Source organism: Sorex araneus, chromosome 3 (assembly GCF_027595985.1).
Source record: "Sorex araneus isolate mSorAra2 chromosome 3, mSorAra2.pri, whole genome shotgun sequence".
Taxonomy (NCBI): domain Eukaryota; kingdom Metazoa; phylum Chordata; class Mammalia; order Eulipotyphla; family Soricidae; genus Sorex; species Sorex araneus.
The window spans coordinates 89,520,146-89,544,186 of NC_073304.1; the positions used below are offsets into that span (position 1 = coordinate 89,520,146).

General features: G+C 40.1%; 1 protein-coding gene across 3 annotated transcripts in view; it reads right to left on the reverse strand.

The window, feature by feature from the left end:
* The window catches only part of SPG11 (SPG11 vesicle trafficking associated, spatacsin), a 102,008-nt gene that overhangs the window by 35,331 nt on the left and 42,636 nt on the right, over positions 1 to 24,041 (reverse strand). For all 3 annotated transcript variants that reach the window (XR_008629299.1, XM_055132492.1, XM_004609628.2), the window contains exons 18-23: positions 20,909 to 21,054; positions 18,865 to 19,026; positions 14,585 to 14,651; positions 13,310 to 13,475; positions 10,508 to 10,713; positions 10,169 to 10,277 (exon numbers count right to left, since the gene is read on the reverse strand). Coding sequence is in view for 2 of the 3 variants with exons in the window: in XM_055132492.1 (XP_054988467.1) it covers positions 10,169 to 10,277; positions 10,508 to 10,713; positions 13,310 to 13,475; positions 14,585 to 14,651; positions 18,865 to 19,026; positions 20,909 to 21,054 (856 nt within the window). In the remaining variant the exon portion in view is untranslated. The remainder of the gene's footprint in view (positions 1 to 10,168; positions 10,278 to 10,507; positions 10,714 to 13,309; positions 13,476 to 14,584; positions 14,652 to 18,864; positions 19,027 to 20,908; positions 21,055 to 24,041) is intronic.

The following is a 24,041-nucleotide window of genomic DNA, read 5'->3' on the forward strand; positions in this document are numbered from 1 at the left end:
GAAAGCAGCAAGATGAAAGAAAGAAGTTGCTTATAAAGGAGCATTCTTAAGATTTACAGCCGACTTATCTAATGAAGCCTTCAGGGTCCAAAGACAGTGGTAGGATATAGTGAAAAAAACTCAATGAAAAAAATGCCCCACCAAGAATACTTTACCCAGCTAAAATCTCATTTATATCCGAAGGAACAACACACGGCTTCACAGACAACAACTCGGGAACTTCACAGATTCAAAACCACAGTTACAAGAAAAACTAAATGGGCTACCTTGAGACAAAACAAACCCCTCAAATACACCAAACTTTGGTAGAAAGATGGGACAAAACCCCATAACAGTAATCTTTCTCAATGTCAATGGACTAAATGCACCAGTTAAAAGACAGAGTGACAGGACGGATCAAAAAATTGAATCCAACATTCTGCTGCCTTCAAGAAAAACATCTAAGCAGTCTGAGTAAACACAGACTCAAAAGGATAAAAAACAATTCTACAAGCAAACAACTCCCTCAAAAAAGCTGGATGGCCATACAAGTATCAGGCGACATAGACTTCAGACTAAAGAAGGTTACAAGGGACTGAAAGGTCATTTCTTAATGATCAAAGGATCTGTACATCAGAAAGAACTCATACTCCTAAATGTATCTGCACCTTAAATGAGGGATCAGCAAAATACTTAAAACAAATGCTCAGAGACTTGAAGAAAGACATTCATAGCAACACAATAATAGTTGAGATTTCAGCACTGCCTTATCACCTCTTGATAGATCAACCGTATTCAAGCTCAGCCAAGGACATACTTTATCTGAGGGAAGAAGTGGAAGACAAGGGTTTAGTAGATGTATATAGGACATTTCAACCCGGGAAAGCTGAATACACATTCTTCTCAAATGCATACGGGACATTCTCCAAAACAGACCACATGCTGGGCCACAAAACATACCTCCATAAAATTGAGAGGATAGAAATTGTATCAATGATCTCTTCAGGTCATGATACACTGAAAACAGAAGTGGATCACATAGAGAAACAGAAATTCAAATCAAACAGCTGGAAATTAAACAGCTCACTACTGATCAACTGGTGGCTTAGAGAGGAAATCAAAAGATTCCTGGAAACAAATGAGAATGAAGTCACGAGTTACCAGAACTTATGGGACATGGCAAAAGTAGTGTCAAGAGATAAGTTTATAGCTCTACAAGCATTCCTCAGGAAGAGTGAGCCCACATAAGTAACTTTACCTCACAGCTTAAGATCTTTGAGAATGATCAACAAAAGGAGCCCAAACCAGGCAGGAGAAAAGAAATAATAAAACTTAGAGCAGAAACTAATGATATGGAAACCCAAAAACAATCCAAAAGGTCAACGAAACCAAGAGCTGGTTCTTTGAGAAAATAAACAAAATCGATAAACCACTAGCAAGACTCACAAAAAGAGAGAGAGAGAGAGAGAGAGAGAGAGAGAGAGAGAGAGAGAGACCCCTAACAGAATCAGAAATGAAAAGAGGGACATCACAACAGAAATCACAGAAATTCAAAGGATAATCAGAGATTACTTTGAGAATCTTTATGCCACAGAACAAGAGATCCTCAAAGAAATGGATAAATTCCTGGAATCTGATAAATTCCCAAAGCTGACCCAAGAAGACTTGGAATACCTGAACAGACCTATCACCATCAAGGAAATAGAAATAGTAATCAAAAGTCTCCCCAAAAAACAAAAGCCCTGGCCCAAATGGATTCACTAGTGAATTCTTCCAAAGCTTTAAAGAGGACCTACTCCCAATCCTGTTCAAGCTTTTCCAAGAAACTGAAGAAACAGAAACACTTCCAAACAGTTCCTATGAGACACATATCACCCTCATACCAAAAGCAGACTGTCACTGTCACTGTCATCCCATTGCTCATCGATTTGTTCGAGTGGGCACCAGTAACGTCTCTCACTGAGAGACTTATTGGTACTGTTTTTGGCATATCCAATACGCACGGGTAGCTTGCCAGGCTCAGCCGTGTGGGCTCCCTACTCTCAGTAGCTTGCCGGGCTCTCCGAGAGAGGCAGAGGAATTGAACATGGGTTGCAGACAGACACCACCAAAAAAAAAGGAAAAATAAAATTACAGGCTGATATCCCTGATAAACACAACACAAAGTTCCTCAACAAAACACTAGCAAATAAAATCCAATGACTCATCAAAAACATCATACACCACAACCAAGTAGGATTTTTCCCGGGGATGCAAGGATGGTTCAATACTCACAAGTAAATCAACATAATAAACCATATCAATAAAAAGAAAGATAAAAACCATATGATCTTATCAACAGATGCAGAGAAGGCCTTTTGACAAGATCCAGCACCCATGTATAAACACTCTCAAAGAAACTGGAGTCGGCGCTCCCCGCCCAGACGAGAACCGGAGTGGCCACACACACAAAACGGCTCCTCTGCTCCGTAAAGACTATGATCCTGGAGGGCTACTAATCACTTTTGGTACCCAGCAGCTTCTTACAGAAATGCATCTAGACTGTGAACTGAGCTACAACCCCAGGCTGCCCGGGGAGAAGAAAGGTTTTTCTCTTTCGGCCTTGTCTTTTGGTGACTTCTGGCAGAAATCTCTCTGGACTTTACTAAAATATCAGAAATCCAAAACCACGCAGCCATAACAGCTCATATATTCTTCACTCTCAGCAATGGAAAACAAAATATCAAATGATGCCTTTTCAGCAGGTTTGATTGTTGGGGGAAAATTCTAAATTATAGTGAGTTCTCTGTTGAAATATTGAATGTACTCAAAGTACAGAGAGTAAAGTGAAGATCATTAGCCTCTCAGGTGGGGGAGTGTGTGGGAGGGGGGGTATGTCAGGGTTCTTGGTGGTGGAACAGTACACTGTTGAAGGGATGGGGATTTGATCATTATATGACTGAGACTTAAACCTGAAAGTTTTGTAACTTTTTTCATGGTGATTCAATAAAATAAAAATTAAAACTCAAAAAAAAAATTGGAGTCGAAGGAACTTTCCTCAATATAGTCAAAGCCATCTACACAATAACGCTTGCCAATAGCAAGCATTATTCTCAACAGGGAAAACTAAAAGCCTTCCTTCTAAGATCAGGAGCAAGACAAGGTTGCCCACTCTCACCATTTTTATTCAATACAGTACCAGAAGTACTTGCCATAGCAGTGAGGCAAGAAAAAGATATCAAGGGCATCCAGATAGGAAAGGAAGAGGTCAAGTTTTCACTATTCGCTGATGACATGATACTATACTTAGAAAATCATAAGGACTCTACAGAAAAGCTCCTAGAAACAATAGGTTTGTATAGTAAAGCAGCAGGTTACAAAATCAATACCCAGGCCCAGCGAAGAAGTGCTCTCCTATCACCCCCCTCCCCACCCCACCCCCGCCCAGGGTCTGGGGCTTTGAAGCTCCCAGCCCGCCCAGCCTCACTGCTCTCAGTCACCTCTTCGCACCACCTCTTCCCCAGATTGTTGGGGGCGTGGTCTCAAAGGGGGTGTGGCCTCCTTCTGGAAGCATGGCTGCTCATGCGGCCGCAGTTATTTCTCCTACAGCGAAAATCCCCACTGCCAGGAGAGATGGAAGAGAGGATCTCAGAAACCTCAACAAGGACTTCCCAGAAATACAACCTCCTCTCAGATAAAGGATTCAGAGAGGAAATCGTAAAGATGGTTGATGAACTCAAAGCAATTATGGAATGAACATCCAATAAATTAAGGGAGGATATGGATGCAGCTTTGGAACGGTCCACCAAGATAATCCAGGAAGAAATGAGAGCAGAAATTTCAAAGCTACGAACAGAAGTGACACAATTAAAAGAAGCGGTAGATGAAATAAAAAACTCAGTAGGAGCCCTCAATAGTAGAATGACTACAGCCGAAGACAGAATCAGTGAGCTTAAAGATGAGCTGTAGAAAGCACATAGGCAACAACAAATAATGGCAAAAGACCTCAAAATGGCTCTAGAGCGAATCAGAGTCCTAGGGGATGACCTCAAGAGAAAAAACATAAGAATCATTGGAGTACCAGAAGCACAGGGAACCAATCCCAATGAAAAAAACACAATTAAAGACATCATTGCTAAGAAATTCCCAGACCTAGAGAATGCAGGCATCCAGATCCAAGGAGTCCAAAGGGTGCCAGCTAAGAAGGACCCAAATAAAAAAATTCCCAAGGCATATCATAGTCAGAATGATGGATGCCGTGGATAGAGACACAATACTGCAAGCAGCAAGATCAAAGAAGGAAATCACATACAAAGGAGCACCCCTTAGAGTCACAGCAGACCTATCAGAGGAAACCTTCCAAGCCCGAAGACAATGGTGGGATATAGTGAAAAAACTTAATGAAATAAACTCCTCACCAAGAATACTTTACCCGGCTAAACTCTCAGTTAAACTTGAAGGAACCATACACTATTTCACGGAGAAACAACAGCTCAGGAACTTCATAGACTCAAGACTAAACTTAAAAGAAGGACTAAGAGGGCTACTATAAGACAAGGAAAAACCCTACAAAAACAACAAACCCTACAGAAAGAGGGCACAAAATCCCATAACAATAATTTCTCTCAATATTAACGGTCTAAATGCACCAATCAAGAGCACAGAGTGGCAAAATGGATTCGGAAACTAAACCCAACTTTCTGCTGCCTACAAGAAACACATCTGAATAGCGAGAGCAAACACAGACTCAAAGTCAAAGGATGGAAAACAATCCTGCAAGCAAACAACTCCCTCAAAAAAGCTGGGGTGGCCATACTAGTATCTGACAACATAGATTTCAGGCTGAAAAAGATCAGAAAAGACAGGGAAGGCCATTTTCTATTCATCAAGGGATATTTACAACAGGAAGAAATCACACTCTTAAACATATATGCAACTAATGAACGACCAGCAAAATACTTATGATCACTTAATCTTTGAAAAAGGAGCAAGAAATGTGAAGTGGAGAAAGAAATGCCTCTTCAACAAGCGGTGCTGGGAAAACTGGACAGCTACATGCAAAAGAATAAACTCAGGCCTCTGTCTAACGCCAAGCACAAAAGTCAGATCAAAATGGATTTAAGACCTCAATATAAGACCTGAATCCATAAGATACACAGAGGAAAATGTAGGCAGAACCCTCCATGATATTGAAGCTAAAAGCATCTTCAAGGATGAAACACCACTGACCAAGCAAGTGGAAGCAAAGATAAATAAATGGGACAACATTAAACTAAGAAGCTTCTGAGCTTCTGTGTTGGCTGTTAACCATAGAGTTTTAAGGCTTCATCAGTGAATTGCCCCTTTTCCTCCTCCCAGAGAAGCATATCATGCTCCTGCTAGCATCCCAAATTTAGTTAAGGTTTATCTTTAACTTTTCCTTTGTATTTTACCTCTCTTTGACACAGTTCTCCAAGTCAGTCTTGATTCTTATAAGCCAAAACTTTCTGGACTTTGTATTTGTACTCTTTTGTATCTGAAGTGCTGTGTATTTGTACCTGCTTTTCTATTTCCTCTACAGCCTTTTTATATTTTACTGTAGAGCAATGTTCTTTGGTTAAACAAAGAAAGACCATTAATGCTATGCTCCTAATATTTGGGAGTTGACTGACCCTGAAATATATCTAGCCCGAGGCATTGGTCATGGTTACTTGACTCAGGCTTCAGTTGCTGTAGTTCCTAACCCCCAAGAGAGAGGTCCTGCTGTGGGACTGGGATGAACCCAAGGTGAGTGACAAAGCTACCCCGGCATCGAAATGGGACAGTCTAGAAAGCATAAATGCATGGTCTTGATGCAAGCTGTTATGACTTAAGAGACAGGACCTCCATGGGGAAGAACAAGGCTGAACTGAGTCTGAGAAGACTTAGACGGGATTTACAGTAAAAGCCTTGCTTGCTCTCAGAGCCCAGGGACTAAGGGTTAAAAGCCTTGCTTGCTCTCAGAGCCCAGAGAAATAAGTGTTGGGATCTTTGTCTTTTACATGTTTATCCAAACAACTGCAAGTATTGATAACATACAACTGAAAGGAAAGATAAAAGCAATGTAGATGTCCCTGGGAGACAGAGTGTCTCCTTGAGCTAGTCTCCCCAAGAGAATTTCCTCAGCCAAATGTTTATCTATGTCAATGATCAATCACACCTATGTCCTTACCTCAACACCCCTCAGATGTTCTATAAGTAGGCTAGCAGCTCTGCATTAAACAGGCCATTTCCACCATCAGACTATGGTCCCCCATCTCCCTGTCTATCTCTCTCCTGGGAAGGCCTGAAGAAGTCAGGAGGTGGCTATGGGCCACCGACCGCTTGCGTTGCCACAGCACCCAAAATTACTTTGTGAACTCCACTTCTGCACCTCAAAAGAAACACTGACCAAAATACAGCGAGAGCCCACAGGATGGGAAAAATTATTTACCCAATATCCATCAGACAGGGGCTTAATATCCAGGATATACAATACATTGGTAGAACTTTACAAAAAACCTGCAACCCCATCAAAAAATAGGGAGAATAAACAGAAACTTCCTCAAAAAAGAAATATAAATGGCCAAAAGGCACATGAAAAAATGCTGTACAGGGGCTGGAGAGATAGCACAGCGGGTAGGGCGTTTGCCTTGCACACAGCCGACCCGGGTTCAAATCCCAGCATCCCATATGGTCCCCTGAGCATGGCCAGGGGTAATTCCTGAGTGCAGAGCCAGGAGTAACCCCTGTGCATCGCCAGTTGTGATCCAAAAGGCAAAAAAAAAAAAAAAGAAAAAATGCTGTACATTGCTAATCATCAGGGAGATGCAAATCAAAACAACAATGAGATATCATCTTACACCACAAAAACTGACGCACATAAAACACCCACACACACACACACACACACACAAGAACAATCAATGCTGGAGCAGATGCAGGGAGAAAGGGACTCTCATTCATTGCTGGTGGGAATGCTGACTGGCCCAGCCTTTGTCAGAAAACAATATGGACATTCCTCCAAAGACTAGAAATTGAGCTCCCATATGATCCAGCAATACCACTTCTGGGAATATACTCCCAGGGTGCAAAAACGCTAGCAGAAATGACAACTGCACTTATATGTTTATTGCAGTACCATTTAAAATCATCAGAATCTGGAAACAACCTGAGTGCCTGAGAACAGATGGCTGGTTAAAGAAATTATGGTTCATCTACACAATGGAATATTATACAACTATTAGGGGGATAATGAAGTCAAGAAACTCACTTGTAAATGGATGGACAGAGAGTATCATGCTGAGTGAAATAAGTTAGAAAGAGAGGGACAGACATAGAATGACTGTACTCATTTGCAGGATATAGAAAAACAAAGTATGAGACTAATACACAAGGACAGCTAAAATAAGGGCCAAAAGGATTGGTCCTCGGTTGGAAGTCTGGGGGAGAGGGCAAAGTAGAAATGACATTTACACTTATATGTTTATTGCAGCACTGTTTATAATAGCCAGAATCTGGAAACAATCCGAGTACCCAAGAACAGATGACTGGTTAAAGAAACTGCTACATCTACACAATGGAATACTATGCAGTTGTAGAAAAGATAAAGTCATGAAATTTGCTTAAAAGTAGATGGAGGGATGGGTACTCAAACACTGTTTGATTGAAATGTAATGATGAAAATTTGTAAGTCTGTTTGGGGATTCACAAAATTTTTTTTTTAATTTTTTTAAAAGTAGATGGACTGCCGCCACCCCATGCCAGGCTGTTTCAATCGGAGTGCCTTGAAGTTGGACAGGTGAGCCCCTCCCCGCCCCAAGGGACCCAGCCCCTGGCAGCCTAAAACCTCCAGAACTCAACCCCACCATGCTCATGGCTGTTCTCCACACACTCGGGCTGAGCATCACCAATGAGTAAAACTATTCCTGGACATCTCATACCTCATACCACCCATACTCCAAAAGTACGGCACCACAACTGATGGAGTTTAAAGTAGCCGAGGCAGGGCTGGAGTGATAGCAAATATAGTCTCAAATGGATTGAAGACCTCAATATAAGACCTGAATCCATAAGATACACAGAGGAAAATGTAGGCAGAACCTTCCATGATATTGAAGCTAAAAGCATCTTCAAGGATGAAATACCACTGACCAAGCAAGTGGAAGCAAAGATAAATAAATGGGACAACATTAAACTAAGAAGCTTCTGAGCTTCTGTTTAAGCAGGTAGGGCATTTGCCTTGCATGCGGCCAACCCAGGTTCAATTCCCAGCATCCCATATGGTCCCTTGAGCAACGCCAGGGGTAATTCCTGAGTGCAGATCCAGGAGTGACCCCTGTGCATCACCGGGTGTGACCCAAAAAAGCAAAAAAAATAAATAAATAAAGTAGCCAAGGCAATAGCGTTTGCCTTGCATGCGGCGGACCCGGGTTCAATTCCCAGCATCCCATATGGTCCCCCGAGCACCCCCAGGAGTAATTCCTGAGTTCATGAGCCAGGAGTAACCCCTGTGCATCCCCAGGTGTGACCCCTCCCAAAAAATAAATAAGTAAAGTAGGAGGCAACCAATCTTAGAGGGAAGTTATTTTTTTCACAGATATATACATACACATATATATGGACACAAGGCTCAACCTTTAACAACAGGTTAGTGATCTCTTATAAAAGGGCTTAATGGCCCCTGGGTGAAATACAACAATCTTCACACTCTTTCCTCTAAGGAAACTTTTTTGTAGCATTTTCAGCAGTTTTTTTTTAATAACAAACAATACAAAATAAATTATTTCAGTTCTGCTTAGAGGCAGGAGTTGGAGTTCAGGATGGAAATATCCAAAATATAATTGTGGGAATTTAATTACATATTAAATGTAATCAAATATCAAGAACTACTCTATAAAATAAAAGAAATTTTTAAAAAGTGAATGAACATGGAGAATATCATGCTAAGTAAAATGCAGAAAGAGAGGTAGTAGAGTGAAATTTATCAGTTACCCAGGCAGGGGCGGGAGGGCGGGGGGGATGAGGGTGGGAGAGATGAGAGGTATACTGGGTTTTTTTTTTTGGTGGTGGTGGTGGAGTGCAGGCACTGGTGAAGGAATGGTTGTCTCAGCATTGTATAACTGAGACTTAAGCCTGAAAGCATTGTAACTTTCCACAAGGTAATTCAATTAAAAAAAAGAGAGAAAGAGAGAGTGACAGAATGACTGCACTCATTTGTGGAATATAAAATAACATAATATGAGACTAACACCTAAGGACAGTAGAGACAAGGGCCAGGAGGATCACTGCATGTTTGGAAGCCTGCCTCATGTGCTAGGGGAAAGGCAGTTGGGCTGGAGAAAGGAACACTAGTCAATGATAGTTGGAGGGATTGCTCAGGATGGGAGAGTCATGCTAAAAGTAGACTAAGGACCAAACATGATGGCCCCTCAGTATCTGTATTGCAAACCATAATGCCCAAAGATAGCAAATAAGAAGGAAAGTGCCTACAGTGGTGGGGTGGGGTGGGGATAGCGGGAGAAATATAGGGAACATTGGTGATGGAAAATGCACACTGGTAGAGAGATGTGTGTGAGATCACAGAATGAAACTCAATCATGAAAGCTTTGTAACTGTACCTCATGGAGATTCAATAAAAAAGTTTTTAAAAAATAAAAGAGGCCATGGGGATGGAGTGATAATACAGCAGGTAGGGTGTTTGCCTTGCACACGGCTGACCTGGGTTTGATTCCCAGCATCTCATATGGTCCCGTATGGTCCCTCGAGCACCGCCAGGAATGATTCCTGAGTGCAGAGCCAGGAGTAACCCCTGTGCATCACTGGGTGTGACCCAAAAAGTTAAAAAAAAAAAAAAGAGGCCACATGTGTACATGTGTGTCAGGGATCAAACCCACTGTGTACCCTACCCGTTATACTATCACTTGAGCTCCCAAGGTCCCACAACTTGGGAAGTGATTGCAGTCAATCCAATACAATACAGATTAGTTATTATTTTTTAAGTGAAAAATAAAATTATCTATAAATGCCATATGATCTTCACATTTTTTAGTGATGGCAAGATGCATATATGGAGAAAATAACCCATTTACTAAGTATCTGCTAGATACTGATTGAATTAAAAAGATTAGCTAGAAAAATTAATGAATACACGAGTGGTGTTGAAAGAAACAGATTGAAAAAAAAAAACTTGCTGGAAATGCAATTCACAAACCTCTTTATTTCCTGTTGCTGAATGCTGTTCCATATACTTTCTTCTAAGAGAACAAGCAATTCTTCTGTGGTTGCCTTCTCACCTGCAGCCAGTTTAGACAGTTTTTCAGCTGTTAAGAAATGTGAACAACCAAATTCAGTTAAGACGAAAGATCATTTCTCTTTGACAAACATAACTCAGAGTCATTTCAGAATTCAATTAAAAAAACAGTGAGACAGAGAATCAACACTGCAAGAAAAGGATAAAATAGGAAAGCAGTTGTTTCCTCTCATGATAAAATGCCTTAGGCTTGTTCATCCCTTCCCCTCAAATAAAACCAACCATCTAAGGGTGTTATACCTAGAGACTCTCTGATAAAGCTGTATTGAGCATCTTCATTTTTACACTTGTAGCTCAAAATTGTATTGGCCACTTTCATATCAACTCTAAGCTTGAGGCTGTCGAGGCCAAGTAATTCTAAGAAACAAACACAGGCAGCTCCTATTGAAGGTATGTAGAAGGAGGACAGTCCTAAAACATAGGCTTCCGTACCTACTTGCTGGATCCTGAAAAAGAAAGGAATCAAAATCAAATCAGCACATAAACATTGCTTCTCACCAGGAAAATCAGATGGAATTATATGAGGGATACAAGGAATGCCAGACACAGATGACTGTTTGCTCCTCCCTTTCTGTGCCTTTTGCAAATATCCATTTAATAGGTTCCTAGAAACTTTTAGTTGTCTTCTGGCTCTATCATCCCATATTCCCTTAGATTTTTATTTTTATTTTGTTTTTTGAGTCACACCTGGCAATGCTCAGGGGCTATTCGTGGCTCTGCACTCAGGAATAACCCCTGGCGATGCTTGGGGGACCATATGGGATGCCGGGGATCAAACCCAGGTCAGCCATGTGCAAGGCAAATACCCTCCCCACTGGACTATCACTCCAGCCCCTCCCTTAGATATTTCTAGTTCTTAAAATACCTACTCCTACTCCAAATTATTCTTGCTTCCAACTTTATTTGAGTAACATGGAGTGGAAAGATTGATAACGTATGATCTCATCAATTGTAAGCATTTACACAAAACTATGCAGAAAAGTATTACAATTGGTTTGGGGATCATACTGGGAACCATATATGGTGACAGCACTGAGCAGCCAAGTGCAAGGCAAATACCGTACAATGCTGTACAATCTCTTGGGCCCCACAAAAAAAAATTAATGCCACCTACATTTGACATCATAAAGCAAATACCTTACTGATTTCTGCTATTTCTTTTTCTTTTTTTTTCTTTTTTTTTTCTTTTTGCAGGTGTGTGTGCGTGGGGGTGGGGGAATGATGGGGAATGGTTGGACCATACCTAACTGTGATTATGAGCTATTCCTAACTCTGTGTTTGGGGACCACATACAGTGTTGAGGATCAAACCAATCATATGCAAGGCAAGTGCCCTACCCACTTTACTATCCTCAGGTCGAAAGTACCTATATTTTGAAGGACTCTGAAAGCCAAAAATAAATGCTTTGCAAGTAGGAGGCATGGATTTGATCCCAGGATTACATATGGTCTCCTGAGCACCTCCAAATGCAAATCCTGAGAAGTCAGGAGTAGCCCCGAAGCATGCCAAGTATGATTCCCAAACCAAAGATTAAATAAAGGACTCTGATACATATACACAGGAAATTTTCCAAGAAAGATATATAAGAACTAAATTTATTTACTGTACAGAATGAGATTAGTAGAATGAGACTTTTTTCAATTTTTATCCTTCTGAATTACTTGACTTTTATCTAAAAGCGCATTACACTGCTAATTCTAAAATAAACCAGTAAGTAATTCTTCTTTTTTTTTTTTCAATTTCAAGTATCTCTGATTTGGGGTTAGAATTAGCAGTGTTCAGGGCTTACCCCTGGTTCTAAGATCAAACTTGGATCAACTATCTGAAAGGCAAGTAAGTACCCTACCACGATACAATCTCTTTGTCCCCAATTGTCTAAATTCTGTGCTTCATAAAAAGAAAATTATAAAAACAAAGATCTTAAATACAAAATTCACATCTTTTAACAGAATTCCTTCTTTAGAGTAACTGCTAATATTTGACAAGTTCCCAAGTCATTTTAAAAATATTATTTAAAAATGATTTGGGGAGCATCAGAGAAATAGCTCAATGGGCTGAATGTCTGCTTTGCATATGGGAAGTCTGGGCTCAATGCCTCATACCAAGAAAAACCTTGTCTTAAGGAAACCACTGGGTGTAGCCCCTGAGCACTGCTCTGTGTGGCCCAAAAGTCAAATAAAAATATCAAAACTATATAGATAGACATCTATATTATCTCATTTCCTATTAAAAAAACTAATACTTATTAAATCTCCCAAAACTTGGGAGATTTTATAAGTATTTAAGACCTTTGTTTTTACTTAGAAAAAAAAAATCTAAGAAAAGGGCTGAAGTGCCTTGCACATGGGTGACCCAGGTTTGATCCCCCATACCACATTATAGTCCCGTGAGCCCAGGCATGAGTGAACCCTGAGCTCAGAGCCAGGAGTAAGCCCAATGACCACCCCCCAGTCCCATCCAATAAATTAAATAAAATAAATGAAACAAATCACCAGCCAAATATAATTCTTTTTTCTTCTGGTTTTTGGGCCACATCTAACAGTGCTCAGGAGTGACCCATGGAGGTGCTAGGGAACCACATATGGTGCTGGGGATTCAATCTAGAATTGGTGGGATTCCAGACAAGAGTCTTCTGTATTATCCATCTGCCACTATCCCTCTCCTCCTTCTGTGGTGCCAGGGATTGAATCCAAGTTGCTTATACTTGTGAGGCACGCACTTGCTGAGACACATTCCTGGCCCTGGAATATAATCTCTTACTGTAATGCTTTCAGTACATTATTTTAAAAGCACATGTAAAATATAGAGAGATGCCTTTCATTAAAAGAAAAGATTATGGGGTCAGAGAGTGCAGCAAGTAAGGTGTTTGCCTTGCACTCAGCTGACCCAAGTTTAATCCCCAGCATCCCATATGGTCCACCAAGTACCACCAGGAGTGATTCCTAAGTACAAAGCCAGGAATAACCCCTGAGCACCCTCAGGTATGGACCCAAAACCAAAATAATTTAAAAATTTCAAAGAAATTATGTTTTAAATACTCACAGTTGCTTGGGACTCTTGCTCTTGGCTAACTCCTGGACAAGAAAAGTACCAAATGCGAATGATGGCCGTCCATGATGCAAATAATAAGCAAAATTCAGACGTTCCAAAATAGCGTATTTATTAACCAGATCAGGGCTAGAAAAATGTGGGAGATGACTTGCTGCATCTGTGGAGAGGGAAGTGAAGCAATAATAATTATTTCTTTGCATCTGGTTATACCTAATTTCAGGAAAATTAATTTGGAAAATTTAACTTGGGAAAATTAACTCTGCAATGATAAAACTGGTTGCTATAATCATTCTGTAACTATATATCACTTTGAACCAACAAAATGTTAAGTTTCATTTTAACTAACCTATTTTCTTGTATGTTTTGGTTTCTCTATGTATACATAAAGCACTATATATGCAAATAAACACACTTTTTTGTTTTTGTTTTTTGAGCCATACCTAGTGGTGCTCAGGGATCAGGGATAACTCCTGGTGAGGCTCAGGGTATTGTATGTGGTGCTAGGGATTGAAGCTGTGTCAGCCACATTCAAGACAAGTGCCCTATCCACTGTCCTATCCCTCTAATTTTTCAAATATACACATATACATATGTATCTATTTATCTATCTATATGTATACATACACACACATATATATACATATAACTATCACGATCACGAAATCCCGTTAATCTTCGATTTCTCGAGCAGGCTCAGTAACCTCTCATTTCGTCCTTTCCCTGAGATCTTAGAAGTCTATCTGGACTCGGCCCTCCCAATGATGTCGCACTGGGGGCTCTTTCAGGATCAGGGGAATGAGATCCAGCTTGTTACTGGATTTAGCATATGAATACAACATGGGAAGCTTGCAAGGCTGTCCCATGTGGGCAGGAAACTCTTAGAAGCTCGCCAATTTCTCCCAGAGGGAGAAGTAGGCTACAAGATATCCCTTTGTGGCAGCGCGCTTCTGGGAGCTCGCTTTTAAGTCTCTGGATGTTGGCCGTTAATGGGATTATACACACCTGGGTTCCTCTGCCTCTATCATCAACACTGCTGAAATACTTTTTTTTTTTTGCTTTTTGGGTCACACCCGGCGATGCACAGGGGTTACTCCTGGCTCTGCACTCAGGAATTACCCCTGGCGGTGCTCAGGGGACCATATGGGATGCTGGGAATCGAACCCAGGTCGGCCGCATGCAAGGCAAACGCCCTACCCAGCTGTGCTATTGCTCCAGCCCCAACACTGCTGAAATACTTTTGAAATAAGTAGAATGCTAATAACTTACCTCCTATTGCGAGTGTGTTGGTAGATTGCCAGCCAAACAATCTGCTAGGATCAAAGGGCAACAGTGACTGAAAAAAGGGAAAAGTCAAATGTTAACTCACTTAAAAGTGAATAAGCAAAATTAAATGATAGGACTTCATAGGTAGTCCATTTCCTGTCTCCAGAACAATTAAATTCTGGACATAAATTCTCAGAGTACAATGAAATGTATGATACACTATATGATATACTCATATGTTAATAAAAAGAGAACTTGTTATTTTCCTTCTAAAGACTCTCCCCACTTCAGACATTAGCATGAGAGTGGGTGTGGTAGAGTAACACTACCTGCTTAAAACATTGCTATAATACTCTTAATTAGGGTATCTCAATAATAAAAATAAAGAAAAAAGCAAACAACTGGGGCTGGAGCAATAGTACATCAGGTAGGGCATTTGCCTTGCACGAGGCCTACCTGGGTTCAATCCCCAGCATCCCATATGGTCCCCCAAGCACCACCAAGAATAATTTCTGAGTGCAGAGAAAGGAGCAACCCCTGAGCATCGCTGGGTGTGACCCAAAAAAGCAAAATAAATAAATAAGATGCAAAATAAATAAGTAAAAGCAAACAACCCCTGTGATACTGCCAACAGAACAGAGGCTGTTGGGCACAAGAGCTCAATGAGTGACTACACGCTTTACCAGCACCACCAAAAGTTACCAAAATTATAAAAACAGAACTAAAGCTAAAAACTGGGGAGGAAGGGGGTGTTAAAGCACAAGGAAAAAGCTAGGCACAATAGTTGAGGTATAAGGGAAAAAATAATAAAGATTCTCCCATATTTCAAATTATGTCCACAGAGTAGACTCTTTTGGCAGAGGTGTAAGTTCTGATATAAAATGGTACACAGAAATACTTTTAGAATCAAAAGGCAAGGTCTGAGGCCAGAAAATAGTACTAAGTAATCATAGCTGGAAGAGCAAAAAGCAGGTCATAGTAAGATCAAGGTATTAAAGGAATGTGACTGAGCAAAACATCAGCAACTACAAAAAAACCCCCACAAGATTAAGGTCAAGTCAGTGAGAAAAAGATTGAGAGCAGACAGCAAAGGTGACAAAAAATCTGTCTAGGGGCTGGAGTGATAGCACAGCGGGTAGGGTGTTTGCCTTGCATGCAGCTGACCCTTGTTCGATTCCCAGCATCCCATGTGGTCCCCCAAGTACCGCCAGGAGTAATTCCTGAGTACAGAGCCAGGAGCAACCCCTGAGCATAACCAGATGTGACCCAAAAAGAAAAAAAAAATCTGTGTAGGCCAAATACTCTAGGAAAGATGATAAACATATTTGGAGGGGGTATTACAAATAGGAAATAACAATAACAACTATTAAGTCAAGATTTAGATAATTAAGGATAGAATAGCTTTGACTTCAAACTGAATAAATTTGTTGTGCATTAAGGATAGAATCAGAGAGACAATTCAAACGCTAAGCACATGCTTTCCATGCAGGAAACCTGGATTTGATCACTGGCTTATGGTCACCTGAATGGTCATCTGGGCTCCACCAAAACAACCCTCCAAACGGACTTGGGAATAGCCCTGAGCATGACTGGGTGTGGCCAAAAAAAAAAGAAAATGATAAAAGATAAAGAAAAAGGAGAAAAAGGACTATATTTCCCAAAATAATAGAACTAAACACACATTTGTTAATCTGAAAACAGAACAAAGAACAAACTCAAACCACTAGATTTTATGCTGACTGAATTCACTTTAGGTATGAAACTATACTTTGACATAATTCACTTAAGTACAGTTGTACCATTGCAACTCAAAGTGCTGGTCTGCATTTAGAAGTCTGTGCAAGGCCAGAGAGATAGTACAGGGGTAAAGGTGCTTGCCATGCATGCAGCCAATCACAGTTCAATCCCCAACTCCACAAATGGTTCCCCAAGCACTGAGCCAGGAGCAAGCCCAGAGTACTGCTGGGTGTGGCCATGAACAAAAAGCAAAACAAAACAAGACCAAAAAAAAAAAGCTTGTGCCAAATAGAAACTAAATACACTGCTTGTCTTTCTTTAACAAAGACTTGCCCCATTAAGGGGATTGGGGGAAGGGGGAATGAAGGGGAGTCTGCTGAACTAAATGTGTGCCTTGTCGTATACAGATATACCTAATCACATTTTTTTCTTCAGCCTTGGGGCAACACCTAGTGATGCTCAGGGCTGCTCCTAGCTCAGTGCTTAGGGGTTGTTCCCAGTGGTTCTCAGGAGACCATGTGGGGCTGAAGACTGAATCCAAGGCTCATGAAGCACTCCAGCCCACTGAACTATCTTCCTGGCACACTGCCTAATTTTACTGCATGTCACTTACTGGACTTCATGAATACTGTGTATTTTATAAATTGAAGGTTTGTAGCAAACATCTACCAAGCAAGTCAATCTGCATCACTCTCCAACAGCATGTGATCACTTCCTGTCTTTGTGCCACATTTACTTTTTAGATCTAAAACTATAGCACATTTAATGATATTAAAAATGTAACTTAATATGCACTGGGAAATTTTTTTTTTTGGAAATTTTTTAAAACATGACTTGCTTTACTGAGCACTCACTTCATTGCAGTAGTCTGAAATAAAGCTTGCAATATTTCCAAGGTGTGCCTGGAGATTTAAATTCGGGCCAAGATTCTAATATCACATACCAGCAATGAGCAGTTCACTGACACCCATCTGGGAAGCCATTATTTAATAACATTAGTCTATATCCTATCTCACACTAGAGTAAGATTTTACACACTGATAAGATTATAACAATTATATCAAATTAAAGACACTAAGATAATGTGCATGCCAGGGAGAAATTGTTTTAATTTTTTCTTCTGCATTAAACCAGAGTGTTCTTTTTTTTTTTTTTAAACCAGAGTGTTCTTAACTGAGGACTCTTGAATAAATTTCAGAGAACGAGTAGATTCTTTTGAAATATAAGCAATGTAATTAATTGTCTTTCTCAATAGAGGAGTCTCCCTCTCTGGTTTTGGGGTCACACCTTCTTGTTTATTTTTGCTTTTTGGGGTACACCTGGAAATGCACAGGGGTTACTCCTGGCTCTGCACTCAGGAATTACCCCTGGCGGTGCTCAGGGGACCATATGAGATGCTGGGAATCAAACCCAGGGTTGGCCACATGCAAGGCAAACACCCTACCGGCTCTGCTATTGCTCCAGCCCCGGTTACACCTCCTTGTGCTCAGGCACTACTCGGGATATGCTCACGGGTCACTCCTAGTAGTTCTAGAGGGATAGAACATGCAATTCTGAGTTTCAGACTCTGGGCCTCCTACATGCAAAGTACTCACCCCACCTCTGTGAGTTACCTCCCCAGCCCTCTCTTACATTAAGAAGGTCTGTCCTGAAAAAGGCTTTAAGCAGCACTGATTGAAAGAAATAGCCCAATCCACTAAAAGACAGTACAAAATTAGCAGAGGCAGGGGGTCAGAACGAATAGTACAGTGGACAGAGTGCTTTTCTTGCATGAGGCCAAGACGGATTCAATACCTGACATACTATATGGTAACCCATACACCACCAAGAGTAATTCCTGAGTGCAGAGTCAGGAGTGATTCCTGAGTACTGCCATATGTAGCCCAAAACAAAAACAAAAAGAAACAAAAAAAAAGTATCAGAGGCAAAAGCAGCAGACAGGTATGCTGGTCAACTCCCTCTGTGCCTTAAGATTCAATTCCACTCTTTCCATACTTTGCCCATTACTTCAAGACATTTACATTTCCCAATCCACTTTGTTCCTTTTCTACCAGTGTTAGCTAGCTACGTACCTTGGCAGATTCAAAGTGGGGAGAAGAGAGAAACCAAGACATTTTTCTGTATAATGTTACCTGAGGTATTTCTTCCATGACCTAGTCCTACCCTTTATTTTCCCAGGTTCCATTAGAAAGCCTTGTTATGAGCCTTGAGAGATGACTCAAATTCCTGAGTTTATATAACATGTTTCTTTGTACTGTTCTTGCAGCCTGAGGGGTGTTAAGGGTCTTCTTTGTCAATTTTGGGGTTATCTTTTGTTTGTTCTGTGGTGCCAGAAATTGAACCCAGTGTCTCACATACGTAGAGCAAGTGCTCTACCACTGAATTACATTCCTGGTCCCAATTTTGGGTTGCCTTACCACTGGTTTCTCCATTCTGCTATCATTTGATATATGTCATTTCCTATGTTAAATGTATTTCATTTGAAAAACCTAGAGCATTTTCTGTTTATCTGGTTGAACCTTGACTCATATTTCCAAGTACTGTACCTGAATGAGGTGATAGAGTGTGATATCTGGTGGCAGGATACTAGGGGCAGTATACTGTGGAAAGAGAGCAGTTTTTAACTTGGGATAAGGAGTTAATGCCACCTTCAGTAGTTGGGGATCCACTTTCTTCACACAGTTCTCTTTTTCTTCATTCTGAACAACCTAAGTAAAAAGACACCAAAGTTTACCATTTTATTTTCTTATTCAAATTTAAGTACATTTTCACAAAACCTATGGAACAAGATGAACACAGAAGAGTACATGACAGTAAAAATAGGACAATGAGTGGTAAAAAGCAAAGTTGCTTTTTGTCCAACTTAAACCTGCTATGGGTAGACATTTAATATCAGGCCTCAGTTTCTTTTTCTACAAAATTAGAAAGTTGAGCAAGACCAGTTGTTTTCTAGCTTCATGTAAAGAAGTCAATTTAAAAAGGACGAGAAACCCTTATTCACTGTTGGTGGGAATGCCAACTGGTCCAGCCTTTTTTGGAGAATTGGCATTCCTCAAAAAAAACTAGAAAATGAGCTTCCATATGACCCAGCAATACTACTTTTGGAATATACTCTCAGGGTGCAAAAACACACAGCAGAAATGACAACTGCACTTATATGTTTATTGCAGCACCATTTAAAATAGCCAGAATCTGGAAACAACCCAAGTGCCTGAGAACAGATGAGTGGTTAAAGAAATTATGGTTCATCTACACAATGAAATACTATACAACTATTAGGGGGGAAATGAAGTCAAGAAACTCACTTATAAATGGGCGGACATGGAGAGTATCATGCTGAGTGAAATAAGTCAGGAGAGGGACAGACATAGAATGACTGTATTCATTTGTGGGATAGAGAAAAACATAGTATGAGAAAAATACCCAAGGACAGTTGAAACAAAGGCTAGAAGGATTGATCCTCAGTTGGAAGTCTGCTTCAAGGGCTGGGGAAGAGGGTAATTGGAATAGAGAAAGGACCATTATGACAATGATGATGGGAATCGCTCTAGATGTGAGATGTGTGCTAAAAGTGGGGAAAGGACCAAATATGATGGCCTCTCAGTATCTATATTGGAAACCATAATGCCCCAAAGTAAAGAGAGAGAAAAAGACAAAGAAGAAAAGTGCCTGACATAGAGGTCAGTGGTGGTGGTGGTAGCAGGAGGGATACTGGGGATATTGGTGGTGGGAAATGTACACTGGTGGAGGGATGGGTGTTAAAACTTTGAATGACTGAAGTCCGATCATAAAAACTTTGTATCTCACCGTGATTCAATAAAATTTTTTAAAAAATCATTAAAAAAAAAAAAAGGAGCCTGTAATAGGGAGATAGTTCATGTGGCAGAGCACATACTAGCACGTGTGAGGCCCTGAGTTCTGGCCCCAGCATCTCCTGACCCTCTGAGCACTTCTGGGTATAGTATTTAATTAAACATTAAATATTAAATATATTTTAAAAGATCAAAAAGACTAGATGATTCCTAGGTGCACCCCCCTCAGGAATGTTATTCTTTGACAAGCAAATAAAAACAGAGGAATAAACATATAGTAATATGCAATAATCTAAAAGAGATGGAATTAATTCAGCATCACTGAAAATCTCTTGAAGATTAGATATTTAAGCATCAAGTTCCCTTGAACAATGTACATTAAACTCCAAAAGAAGGAAAAACAGGTAAATTTTTACTGGGTTCTTCAAAATAACTTACATGGGTAAAGATTATTATTTCCTTTTTACCCCTTTAAGAGGGCAAACAATAAAAAGTAATTCCCAGATCTTAAGTATATTTAATCCAAGAGACAATTAGGCTCTGATATTATCATGAAAACATAAATGAGGTAGTAAAAAAAAAGAAAGAAAAGAATCTTCACCACATGCCTTTCAACTTTAAATGATACGCAATTATCATTATAAACTCACCCTGTTTAGTGCTCTTTAAAAACCTGCAAATTATATATTTTAGTATCAACTGAGACATAGAAAATCCATAGATATTTCTGCAAAATTTAGTCTTATTTCATCATAATAAGTACAAGTGTTGTCCATACCTGGCTGACACCCCCAGGGCCATACATTGTGGTAGCAAGAGCCAGGAGGGTATGTCCTTCCAATAGCATGCTGCTTATGCTGGCCTGATTGCTAGGAATCAGTATCTGAGCATTTGCAAGGCTAGCCTGGAAAATCAATTTTGGATCTGAAAAATAAAAGTTTTCTTTCTAGTGATGCATTACTTAAGAATTATGCATTTACAAAAGAAAAATATGAACTCCACTCATAGCATACCTTTCTAAATTTAAATGCAACTAGAAACTATCACAAAATAAATAAATGATTAGTTCTTCATAAAAATAAAACCTTTGGGACTAGAGCAACAGTGTAGAGGGTAAGATGCATGTGGCCAACCCAGATTTGATCCCCCAGCACCCAATATGGTCCCCTGGGCCCACCAGGAGTAGTCCCAAGCACTGCCGGGCATGGCGCAAAGAAACAAAAAAATAAAAATAAGATATTTCTTAAAACAAAATAAAAAAGAAATGAGAAAGGTAGTAATGAGGGATTAAAAAACAAATAAATTATATCCTAATTTAGACTAAGATACACTGTGAAATATTCAACCATTTAAAAAGGAGGAAATTTTGTATGGAAAGACTCTAAAAGGATTATGGTAAATAAAATACTATATGACCTCAATTATATGTGGTATCTAAAACAAAAAATAAATACTGACTGGCGGTTGCCGAAGCTAAGGGTAGAGGTGACTGGGAGAAAAGAGTGAAAAGGCGCCAACTTCCAGTTATAAAATAAATAAGTTGGCCCAGACTTATCTCAAAGTACTTACTTCACATATCAGGCTGTGAGTTCAATCCCTGGCACCAAAAAGAATAAATAATTCATGAGGACATGAGTATATTACAGCTACTATTGTTCTGTACTGCCAATACTAACAATCCCAGTAGTAGTATACCAGATTGGATGGGACTGTAAAGTATAAGCCAACTAATCTAACAAAAACTTCAATACCAAAGGCTTAATGAGCAACAATAGCTTAGTAAACTCAAACAAGGACTTACTGTCCCATGGTGAGATACAACTTTCACAAATTTTCTCTTACTACTTTTTTTTATCATTCCATTAGCCATTTAGTGGCAACAAGTAATATAAATTATTGTGGACCTGCTATGGGCTTGAAGGGTGGTTGGGAAAATGGAGACAATTGTGGAGGGAAGTGACAGTGGTGGTGGGACTGGTGTTGGAAAACTGAATGTAACTAATCATCATGAAAAATTTAGTAAACTACGGTGTTTAAATAAATGGGGAAAAACTTTTTTAAAAAAATAACACCGTATCATACATATGAAAACTGCTAAGAACTGATTTTAAACATTTCTTATCACAAGATAAAATCTCATAAGTATGTATGAGGATGAATGTTAACTAGACTTATTGTGGGGATCATTCTGCTACAGAAGAATCAAATTGTGTCTGAAACTAATAAAATTATTTTAACATCAATAAAACGTCTTTCATTTTGTTTTGCTTGGCTGAGCCACACCCAGTGGTGCCCAGGGTACCTCATGTGGCACTGGGAATGAAACCAAAGTTGGCTGGTTCTATGCAAGTTCTTTGCAAGGCAAGTGCCTAAACTCCTAATCTACTTTTTCAGCACCTTAAATCTCATTTAGAAGCACAAAATAACTGGAACAATTTACATTAAAAAATAGTATCAAGAGTTACCTTTAATGATGATCTTCCTATCTACCTATTCTTTTTACCTACAGAGACATGATTTTCTTATAAGTTGTGGCTTCCCATTTCTCTATAATGTACATAGCACAGCGGTTGGGCGTTCGCCTTTCACGCGGCTGACCCGAGTTCGATTCCTCCGCCCCTCTCGGAGAGCCCTGGCAAGCTACCCGTGCGTATTGGATATGCCAAAAACAGTTAACAATAAGTCTCTCAATGAGACATTACTGGTGCCCGCTTGAACAAATCGATGAGATGACAGTCACAGTGACCCCAAAATAAAATTCCACAAATTCACATTTAGTTAAAAAAAAAAAAGTCAGCACTTGCCTGTATCTCCTCTTGAGATGCATATTTACCTTACCCTATGGATGTATTTACTTGCATCTCCCTTATGTATTTTTGGGGTTTTGTTTGTTTGTTTGGGGGCCACACCTGGCAGTTCTGGCTCTGTGCTCAGAGGTCATCATCATGGATCTGGTTCATGTGCTCATACCCCAGGTGGCTTGGGGTACCACATGGGATGCCAGGAATTGAACCTGGGTCAACTGCATGCAAGGCAAGCTCCACCTCCTCCATGCCCCAAAAAATACTTTCTCACTTTAGGGTACATTTCCCCATTCTGGGTAGATGGCCCACAAATTCTTGCTTGGGATATGTACTTTTGCTTTCTCCTCTCTGGAGAAGCCCTCCTTCCTTTCCTTCCTTTATTTCCTTCCTTCCTTCCCATCTTCCTCACTCCCTCCCTCCCTCCCTCCATCCCTCCCTCTCACCCTACTTCCTAACTTACTTACTTCCTACCTTCCTTCGTTCTCTCTCTCTCTCCTCTTCTCTTTATCTCCCCAATAAATTTGTTTTACTTAAAAAAAAAAAAGAGGCAAAGTATCTGTATATCTAAACCATGAGACCCAACACTTCTGTAAGCATAGGACCCAAACACAATAATTAAACTTAAAACTGTATCTGTGAGTCAGCATGTGAGGTGGGGAGAGAAAATCTGGGGTCAGAGGGAGAGGTAGGAGACAGGCTGGTGGGGAAACCTGAAAACCTACTTGTAAAAAATATGTGAATCAGTGTCTAATCAAAATAATAACTGCAATTCTTCATTTGGAGAGAAACTAGGCCTAACATAAAAGTGAAGGACTGGTTGTTGACATTCCTTGTCTGTACAGTGGCTCTGCACATTCCGATTCCCCAATCTCTAAAAAAAACCCACCATCTAAGCCTTCAGATATCACAGGGCATTTCTATCCAATTAGGATTGCCATTAGAAGCATGACTGCAGAAAATGGGAATATCCCACATATAGGGTGCAGTACTTTCCACTCCATCTGGTGTTCCTTATTAAAAAGATCTAGAGCAGGTACCTGAATGACCACTTCTTCATGGAAAAGTCATGTCAGCCTACTAGAGAGCAGGAATTCCGCCTATGATAAA